We start from the raw sequence: 10,604 nt of genomic DNA, 5'->3' as shown, positions 1-10,604 counted from the left end.
TGTTTTTTTCATTCTTAACCAGGAGGCATTTGGATAAATGATTTAATCCAGCACATCTATATCTCTTTTATTTGTGAATTAAAATAAAAAACTGGTTTACATGTTTAATTTTGTGTTAATGCTGTTGAACCTACAATTTACCCCTCTGTGCATCTTTTTGTTTTTATCAATATTTTCATCCTTGTTTCCTCTCCCCTCCTCTCCTCTCCTCTCCTCTCAGTATCGGTGCTCTAGTTGGTCTGTCAATTGCAGCGGTCGTCCTCCTTGCCTTCCTCATCACTGTATGTGTCCTCTGCTACCTCTTTATCGCCACCAAACCCAGTCGTCTTGACAACGGCCTACCCCTAAGGGCGCCAGGTGAGATGTTGGTGCGTTTGGTGTCGGATTAAAGCATAAACTGCACTCGTTGCAAATACTTATTTATTTATTTATTTATTTTTGAATGCACGTTATTGATCTTGAACTTTGCAATTTGTGCAACTGTCTGTGTGCTTTCCAGCAGGCGATCCCAATGAGGGACCCAGTCATGTGAGAGTGACATGTGCCTCTGGACCGCAGGGAATCAGAAAACACTTCATGAGCAGGAGGCTGGACTGTGACAATCAGCCGCCAGATCCAGAGCGCCTTTTCCAGAGGTGTTTCACAGCTACAGTCACCAGCGTGAAAGTGGAAAGTCCTTCATAAGCCTCTGAGAAATTTCTTCATCTAAATATAGAATCTACAGTGCACCAAAAAAAGCAGCCGGAGGCACCCAGCTTCTGATTGACAGCTGTGAGTGTGATAAGTGGAAGAAACTGACTAGTGTGCGCACTCAGGCAGCTGAAGACCACTCTCACAAAACACACACTATGAAGGATGTGAAATCTCTTGTCTTGATGAGCCTGTCATTAGTCATGCACTAATTTTCTCTATTCGTCACTGCCTCATTGAGAGCAGAAAAGAATTGTTCTTTTTTTTTGGAAGATAATACACATACTTGGCTTTATGCAAGCCAAAGAAGAACTGTTGATTCATAAAGGTCTATGCTATCCAGCCTATGTTCAGGGTATACAGTTTTATGGACCTTCAGAACCAACGCTGAAGACACGGCACATGGCAAGAAAAAGAGTCTAGATGCACCAAGACTACATGAGAACCTGTGTAACGAGCATGTAAAATCAGGACTTGTAATGTGGAGTGCTGTTGATCTGTAGCTGTCTGCTGTTACATTTTACTCAGGGACACTCGAAGGAGACTTTCTTCACCAAGGAACTCAACCAAAAAAACAAAAAACAACAGCATCAGTTGTTTGTTCAAATGCTTAAACATATGCCATATATGTTTACATTTTCCCGACAAGCAACCTCATGTAAATGTTTCAAGTGGTGAATCCAGGCCAACGGTGCACGGTTGGATCTGTTTAACTCTGAGACAATGGTTTTTGTTTGCTACCGGTTTAAGAAACAGTGGCTTCTTTTAATCATGACGGTGTTTGCTTAGACTTAACTCATGAGACTCTAGGTTCTCCTGCACACTTGGAAACGCAGTGGTGAGTTAGGGTATTCAGTTGGTTGCAATTTGCCACTTCATATAGAAATGCCAACAAATTCTACACACTGACCCTTTAACTTGGGAACGTTGTGACAAAAGATTAATTAATTCGTCATGGCCGTAAACTTACTTTGTCAGGGTGTTGTATGCCAGGACAGGAGCAAAAGGGAAGAAACACTAAGTCCTTGTAGGGAGGAGGTTGGCTTGGATGGGTTTACTTACGCAAGGCAAGCCACTGTACTGTCCATTTCCCATTTCACAACGAATATTTAATTTACCTATGACCATAATTATCACCTTGTATTTAATGGCAATTGAGGTACTGTATTTGAAACCAACTGAATTTCTTTAACCACACCTGCAAAATGTTTTGCCAATACAATCAGAGTTAAAAAAAATAAAATACCTCGGAAGATGAAGGATGAAAAGTTTCCAGGATGAACCCTCAAACCTTCTGAGTACTGTGCCATTTATGTCATTTGTCTGTTTGTTTTAGTGAAAGATTCATCTTTGATCCAGCACTAAATCTCATGGCACACACAGTATACACCGATCAGGCATAAAATTATGACCACCTTCCTAATATTGTGTAGTTCTCGCTTGTGCGTCCAAAACAGTTGTGACTCATCAGAGAATGGACATGGGCCTTCTGAGGGTGTCCTTTGGTGTCTGGCTACACAATGCTGTTAGTGGGGGGCTTTGGGTCCTGCGGGTTGAGGGGAGGGGCCTCTGTGGATCATCCCACAGATACTTGATCAGTTTGGGATTCAGTGAATGTGGAGGCCAGGTCAACACCTTGTGCTGTTCTTCATGTTTTTTTGAGTTGTTCCTAAACTGTTTTTGTGTGTGTGTCTGTGTCATGCTGCATCCTGCTTGGGATGGCTGCTGCCATCAAGGAGTGTCATTGCTATGGGGTGGGGGTGCCTGGTCTGGTCTAGGTAGGTGGTACATGTCTAAGTAACATCCACATGAATGCCAGGTCAGAACATTGAATTATCACAACATGGTCAATGTTATTTACTTCTTCTGTCAGTGGTCATAATGTTATGCCTGATCGGTGTACAGAATACAGTTCCAGTACCACATTTGGATTAGAAGTATCCTACTTCAAACACATAGCACTGCAAACAGGAGTAAGACTTAACATGTCTCACAGTGTCGTTACTTGATACTCCAGCCTTCTACGTTTTGTCTGATTACTCTACAGCGTTATTGTTAGCGAGAGAACGCAACATGTCTATGGGCCCATTAACGCACTATGCTCTCTATCTACTGTGCAGTCAACTTGTTCAAGTGCCCTTCTTTTCGTAAGCATTTCTAAATTCATGCAATATGCCTTACGTTTGTAATGAAACTTGGCTTGTGTACTTGTTACTGTACATGGTAGCTGAACAGGGTTTTCATTTTGTCAGCAGCCCTGTTCCAGTTTCAGCAGTCTGTTGTTTGCTGTTAAAATGTGCTGCAAAAATGAACACCCAAGAACACAACAGAAACGGCCTCATTTAACAACACAATTAAGAAGTGTGCACAAATTACTTTCTATAATCTCTGCAATCTTTGAACTGCAGACATACTTGTCAAATGTTTGTAAGATAGACGTTTCTGTAGTGCTGTGTGCATATGTCTTGTATGTATTGTTCAAGTTGATGCAAAGGAAGTCATGAATATTGTAATTTTACTTTCATATACCTTTCAAAGAATGAAAGAGAAAAGCAAAACTGGTGGCTCGGTTTCCCTTCATCGCATGTTGTTATATGTTTGAAGGCAGTGCGTTTCAAAGGCATTCACTGAGGTCTTTAGAAAAGCATAAAATAATAAATAAATAAAAGGCCTGACTATTAGGCAGTGATGCTGCCGCTTCAGTGATCAACTACACAGATGCCATGTGGTGAAAAAACAAGTTCAAATAATGTTTAACTAGGATTTTGACACCCACACAGACACTGCGTATGTTTTCTACAGAAGACCAACGTGGAAACTGATAATGACTATCAAATCTTAGCTGCAGTGGCACTATTGCTCGTTCTTTTCCCAACTGGTTTATCTTGCTCCCATTTTAAGCACTAACATACTTTTCACAGAATCAGTTCGATAAACACCTCGAGCCGAGCAGGTGTTTGCTGTGTTTGTGTTAAACACATCCAGCCGAGCAGCTCTAATGAAGAACACTTCCGTACCTGCGTCTCTTACAAGCCAACTGGACAGGTGTGAAACTGAAGGAGACAACTCCGATGACAGTGGGTCTTGGCTGAGGCTAGGCTAAATGTCTGGACAGCGATCTGTAGCAGGCAGTGCTGCTGGTGAGAGGGGGACATGACAGTTAGTGAGAAATTAGACAACTGAATCAGAATAAAGCATTTCATTAGACGGAAAATTAGTACACATCCCAAGAGTAATCAATATTTCAAAAATATTTTTCCAGGAAATGACAAGATATGTCGAAAATAAATATAATACCATTAAGAATGCCTACAGAACAGCAGTATTGTCATTACTAATATTGTTTATATTTGGATCGGAGAGAGAGAGAGAGAGAGAGAGAGAGAGAGAGAGAGAGAACAATTTGATGGGTCAGAGAGACTTAAAGTTCATAAAGGTTACTGGCTTTGGGTTCCTCTCTTTTATCTGCAGGAAGGCAGAGTGTTAAGTCGGCAGTCGCAAGTACCATGGTGGGAGGAATCAAGATATATATCATGAATATATAATTCAAACAGCCCTCAGTGACAGATTTTTAGCGCTTGAAACACTTAAGACACGAGAGAGACTCACACATGACTGACTCCCAGTGTAACTGTGCCCTATTGTGCAGATCGGGCGAAAAATGGATTCCTGTAATAGAAAGGAACAACATGAATGGAAAAACCTCCATTAGCATCTGCTCATTCACTACAGACAACTAGGGATATGGTGGATTAATAAACAGTGCTAATGGACAAAATGTGCTCAGTATATGTTTGTCTGCATTAAGCTTTCAGGAGCAGGAGAGAAAGTAAATATTCATGGATAATAGCTATGCAGCACAGACGTGTTTTATTTATTTTATTTTATTTTTTTTTGTACGTGGTCCTCATTTGCATCTTGCATTTATGCCATTCACACCCCCCACCCCCCACTGTAGGACAGAACACGACAAATCAAATTCATTTTCTCTCTTTTTTTTTTTTTTTTTTTTTTTTTTTACAAGGGATAGATTGAATTTGATGGCCTTGCATAAAATAAACGTACTAATGCATCATCCACAAATTACGAAACATTTAAATCAAAGGCTTTATTGGGACGCAGGGAGCTAAGGGACCGTCCACAAATTATGAACATGATCCAAAAATGTGCACGTCAGCATTCCCATGCAAAACTAACAAAAAAAGCAAGTAGTAGCAAGTGATGACCCAATTTTTCTCACATTTAACATATTTTGTAACTACATTTGCCACGCGATTTAAAATGTGTTGTCATTATTATTTTTAATACGTTCATTTAAGTTGTTGATTTCCTTTTGTCCTTTGAGTTAATAATGCCTGCTTGCTGAGACCTCCTTCCTGATTTGGCCAAAAAATGTAGATGAGGTTGTGGCACAATTAAAAGTCCGTGGGAAGACCAATATCCGGTCAGGTCTAAATAAAATAGCGACTGAAATCTTCAGTAGAGCCGACTTCTCCAGCAGAGTCATTTTCACACGGTTCCTAAATTAAATCGGAAAAGGTTGGGCCGGGCTGATTAAAAATAGGGAAAAAAAGGCATCCATCAAGAGAAAAGCTACATACATTTGAGATGAAAGACTTCACACTGATGTAAGAAGAAGAAAAAGAAAAAACGTAGTGCCAATTTAGAAGATTACTGTGTGCTTTGAAATGCTGCTTTGAAGTTTCCTCAAAGAAAAAGTGTCTCTCAAATCTTAATGGTTGACGTTCATGTCTTATTTAAAAAAATAAAACCTGTTTATTATGGTGTAAATAAATAAAGGCTAATATTTTTGAAGTTTTAAAGGCTCACAACTCCAGATTCCCTGTTCAAAGTGGGCTTGGTCGTTAGCTCAGCGCTATTCTTGATGATCATAAGCACAGAGTGAATAATGAGAGTATGGGAGTGTAGAGTTTAATGAGAGGCAAATTCAGCTCAAGTGTCAGAGTTCCTAAGAACTCCTCCCATGGGCATAGGTAACGCAGAGATCATAGTGGATGGGCAACCTGGAATCGTTTCATTCAAGTTGCCCTCCCGTCAGCACCTCTGCTTAGAGAGCTGACAGTTTAGTGCAAAGCAGTGGTGCACAGTATGTAACACTGATTTTACATTCACAGGATAAGAATGGGATAAATAAAGATTATCTTATCTTTTATTATCTTATGTCGTCCAAAAAATAGCAGATACTTTAAACTAGGTCCACCTCAACTAACTGGAGCAGTGATTCATCAGAAGATATTGAAAAGATATTTTGAGCAGCCTACATCCTCTTGACATCGTCATTACACAATCATTACTTGAGTTTTAATATAGTCTGTCAACAGACACGACAGACACGACTGACACGACGCCTTCCTCCGGTTTGGAGTGGCTTTGTTTCATACAGTAAATGTGATTACAGTGCCACTATCTGGCCTGAGAGCACAGATGCACCGGTTATGACTATCCTTGTCCTCATTAGCTCTCTTTGTTTGTTGCCAGAGAATTTTTAATGGCCTCTACATACAAAAAAAAATCAACTGCAGGTTTATTTCAAATTCTGAATGAACTATATGTGTACTATATTTACATTCCTGGCTGAAAAACTAAGACTAACTGACATGGCAAGCCTTAGGAAGTTACTCATTAACGTCTCTGTCTTAAGGGCATGGCGCAGGAGGGGTGACTGTGGCTTGTCCTGCAACCTTTGCCCATCAGGTCTCTTTATTTTGGCAAAAGGAGTGGAAGAAGAAGACAAAAGCCAGGACACAAACACCTATCACACTTTGTACGGGTAAGACTTTGATTACTATATACAAATATACAGTATATTGTGTGTTATATGTTTGCCATTTATGTTAACTGACAGTTGGAATATTTGAGTTCCTGGTGTGTGACACTACTGAGCGACAACGCTGTGAATGTTGTTGTCATATGACTTCAGTCAGATTCAGTTGGCGTGTACTGATCTGTACCATTAAAGAACTGCACACCAGCTTAATGCATGGAAGAATTATACAGAATACGGCTCTACATGCACCTGGTCTCATGGATTAAATGTACTTAAACAGAGTGTTTACAGTCTGTTTAAAGTTAATTAGTAAGCAGTCCGGGACAATAAACATGGCCATTCCTCATGAGTGGCCAGCCTGTCTTTCTCACATCATGTGACAGAGTCTGCGTTAATATTTTCTTTTCCAGTGCCATGAGGCACATGTTTCGACTGACTCTAGCTCAGTATTTACACATCTGTTACATGTTTTAAACTTTCATATTTGGAATTTACAACATTTTTGCCTGAAGAAGCGTTGTCTCTGATATTCCAGAGTTATTGTTCTGAATCCCCAGAATACAGGGTTACTATCTCTGGTGATAATGGCGACTGCTAGTTCAAACATAACTCCATTACCTTTTCAACCAGTGCAAATGAAAGGTATAACACAAAAAGAAAGGACAGGAATTTCTTCATCTATATTCAACAACATGTTTCCAGTTTGTTCAATCCAACCTTAATGCGTCAGGATGATGTTTAAACCTCTGATATTCCATTGCCAGTTTGACAGAGAGTAAATAAGGACACTAAAAAAATTTCAATCCATAATAATTTGGACAAATCAAGTCGTTTCCAAGATACATTTATGATCTTTTGAGTCCTCTTCTTTATTCTCAGAACTTTTCCTTGCTAAGCCGTGCAGGAGGAGAGATAACACAAAGAGGAAATCATGTTTTTCATGATCATCGATAAGTCTAATCACTTCCTGATTTCCTTTGTTTAGGTTTTGGGACAGAAAGATGGGTCAGTGGAGCTGCAGCATCTTTGTGGCATTTTTTCTCTTTGAAGCTTTTATCAGAGATGTACATGCTGCAACTATACCTGATGCTGGGGGACAGAAAGTCTCACGGAGACATCTTCTGTTGGAGGAAGACATTCAGTACCACACCAACAACAGTTCAGAGAATTCAAGTGAGTAAAAAAGAATTCATGACTTTACCATCTCCCAACTATTTACAACTAGGAGTGTTAGATGAGCTTTGCACTCTGCTGCCACTGCCTCGCTGAATTGACGGGAAACATTGTGAATGCACTGGTGTTGACCCCTTCCTGTTTTTATAGACATTCAGATGCAATACAATTTTCCCCGTTCGTCAGGTGCAGCCACCTCAGATGCAGGCCAAAAGTCGCTGGAATGGTCCTATCTGGCGGCGGCACTGGGCACTGTCCTCACCATCTCACTCCTCATCGTGATGGCTGTCAAGTTTCGCGTTTTCCACCGCTTCCTGGCCAGCTACAGACACTCCCTCCTCCAAGAGACTGACGGGACCAGCCAGTATGGACAAGAGGACGTGTATTTCCCCAACAGCGTGTCAGGCCGACTCGGGATGGTCGGAGGGACTCAGAATAGGCTCGATGAAGACGACGACGGCTTCATTGAGGATAACTACATCCAAGCCTGTGAGAAAGACAGGGCAAACAGAGAGAGAGAGGGACAGGGGGATGAGATAGATGACAGCGACGATGAACTTCACTTCTCTATAGGCTGATCAAATGAAGTTTAGATGAGATCCTCAAAAAACAGATGATTAAAAACTGAGGGAGATACAGAGAGTTTTTGAGACAGTAAAGCAGCAACTCAAAACCTTAAATTAATCAATACAAGAAAAGTTGAAAAAAGAAAAATACATTTTTTAGTTAGAGTCTGTCCTCTTTTTTATTATCATTATTATTATTTTTTTACTGAAGATCCCCCAAAGAGTTCCTCTCCGATTATTGACGTTGCTTGAGAGTGTAGCTGCACAGAAGAAAAGCTTTATTCCTAGTGAGTTAAATGAACATTTCACTAGAAAAACAACCAAAATGACTAAGCGTTAGGTGATATTATACTGATACTACTAAGTTTACTGATCGACATTTGAACAATATTTACCTTGATTTCTAATTTCACATGTCTGAAAATCTATGTAACTTTTACCTCAAATATAAGCTTTCGTACTTTTATATTTTAATATATGTATACTTCATATCTAACCAGAGTACAATAGAACTGGAACATCTGGTATTCCTCTGAGAATATCTGACAGCAGAAGCCAGTCACTAGTATAAGTGAAATGTTCACTTACCTTTGGTTTGCTTGATTTTGTTTTGCATGTGAATGAACACAGAAGAAACAGCCTGACACTCCATCATCTGAGTTCTGGTCTGAATATTGTGTGTAGCAATGAATGATTTTACTGAGCGTGCACTTCACGAATAAATTCATTATTATTGAAAAGCTTTACTCTTTTGTTATATACTTATTCAGCCAGTCTTTACCTTTGAGTTCATGGCACAGAACCTACAAAACACAACCAGCAGAGTAATTTTTTGACAGAGTAGTCTTTATTTATGACCATAAGATGCTTTACAAAAGTGTCCATTCAGACAGTAAAAGATGGGAAATGTGAACAGGTCAAATTATTGTTCTGCTACAAATTGTGAAAATGTATAATTTTAATAATATTCAGAGACAAAAAGATGAGTAGCTGACAATACTGTGCCCAGATTCCTCTCTTTTGTTGTTTCAGCCTTCTTATCCTTCAATTTGACACATTTCATCCACTCTTCCCTCTCACAGACTCCGTTCACTGAGCATTTAGTCTGTTCATATCAGGCTGGTCCTGCTAGGGGACGTTTCTCTCCTGGCCTGACTTATCTGTCCACCTGAAACGTTGAACACACGGACCGCTCGACTCCCCAGCATCCTTGTTCTGCTCAGTCTCATCCTTCTCCTCCTCCTCTGCTCCCTTCTTCTTTTGAGGTACACCAGAGCGCTGTAGCCCACTACAGCCAGGGCCATGCCTGCACCTGCAGCCATCAGCACCAGACCAGACACCAACATTTCCCCCCTGTCGTGGCCTCGGCGGCCGATCGTTGCCAAGCAGAGCAGCGCGGTCCCACACAGCGTCACTGCAATCCCCACAGCTAAAATCAGAGCTGGGTCAGCCCTGCCGCCACTCTTCAGCTGGTCGATCCGACGCCGGCTGTGCACGCAGTTCATGTCCTGGATGGCAGAGCTGAGGAGCTGCTTGAGTAGAACAGCAAGGGCCAAGAGGCAGAGGGTGGTGCCCACTCCTAGACGCCATTCCCCAGAGAGGCTGGTTGTGGTGGAGAGGAGGCCCACGCCACCGAGACCCAACCCCATGATGAGGGCAACGGAGGCACAGTAGCACAGCAAGGAGCGCCGCGGCTCTCTGAACCACCACAGCTCCACTTGATCTTCCAGGACACGTCGCTGCACAAGGTTGGGGTCCAGGTAGAGACCTGGGGACCGGTGTATGGTGTGATAGAAGGTCTGCATCTCAGGCATGGCAAGTCACAGCTCAGTCAGCACAAAACCAGCCTTAAACGACAACAGGATTCAAACTTTAAAGAAGTTACAGTAACTTGTCTATTCTCCACAGCTTTGCCAGTACCACAGAAACGTCCTGTGCTTGATCGCAGCTTGTGTGAAAACACTTACTCGCCATGTGCTAGATGAGTGTCTTGTGTTGCTGTCCGTCCATCTGCATCCCATCTGACACTTTTTGTCAGAGCATTACATTAGACAGTTTGGAAGGTCCCACAGCCGTTTGGTGTTGTTGCTTCATGCTGCAGAAGAAATGGCGTCCATCAAATAATAATCCAGCTTGAAGGAAAAACTTCCACTGGTCCAGTATTATGTTTCATTTGCTGAAGCCGTGCTCTGGGATGAAACTGAACGCAGATATCAAAGTATCAACCTGGAAGCAGAAAATCAGAAGGAGCAGAAGCGCAGAAGTGGGGACTCCCACAGTGTGAAACTCAAAGGGAGTAGAGAATTGATGATGATATTTACGTAGCTCTTTCTGCCAAGCCTTCATCAGCACACGCTGAAACAGATCCATAATCTAAGCCCTCTTTA

The 10,604-nt window shown here is 41.4% G+C and overlaps 2 protein-coding genes across 2 annotated transcripts; one reads left to right on the top strand and one right to left on the bottom strand.

Moving 5' to 3' along the window:
- Nucleotides 1–134: 134 nt before the first annotated feature.
- LOC311489870 (protein shisa-like-2A) lies at nt 135–684 on the top strand (the record flags this gene model as incomplete). The annotated part of the gene is made up of 2 exons (XM_084547181.1): nt 135–357; nt 500–684. Coding segments are annotated over 2 exons (408 nt in total), but the record flags the coding sequence as incomplete, so codon positions are not given.
- A 7,990-nt stretch (nt 685–8,674) lies between these two features.
- Nucleotides 8,675–10,379, bottom strand: LOC311490050 (transmembrane protein 125-like). The gene has a single exon (XM_084547388.1). The coding sequence runs from the start codon at nt 10,029–10,031 to the stop codon at nt 9,327–9,329; it is 705 nt and encodes a 234-aa protein (XP_084403514.1). The 5' UTR covers nt 10,032–10,379; the 3' UTR covers nt 8,675–9,326.
- Between the last annotated feature and the right edge of the window lie 225 nt (nt 10,380–10,604).

This window comes from Chelon labrosus (genome assembly GCF_963514085.1).
Source record: "Chelon labrosus genome assembly, chromosome: 6".
Classification (NCBI taxonomy): domain Eukaryota; kingdom Metazoa; phylum Chordata; class Actinopteri; order Mugiliformes; family Mugilidae; genus Chelon; species Chelon labrosus.
Note: the sequence above shows the minus strand (reverse complement) of the source record. Positions and strands in the feature narration are given on the sequence as shown.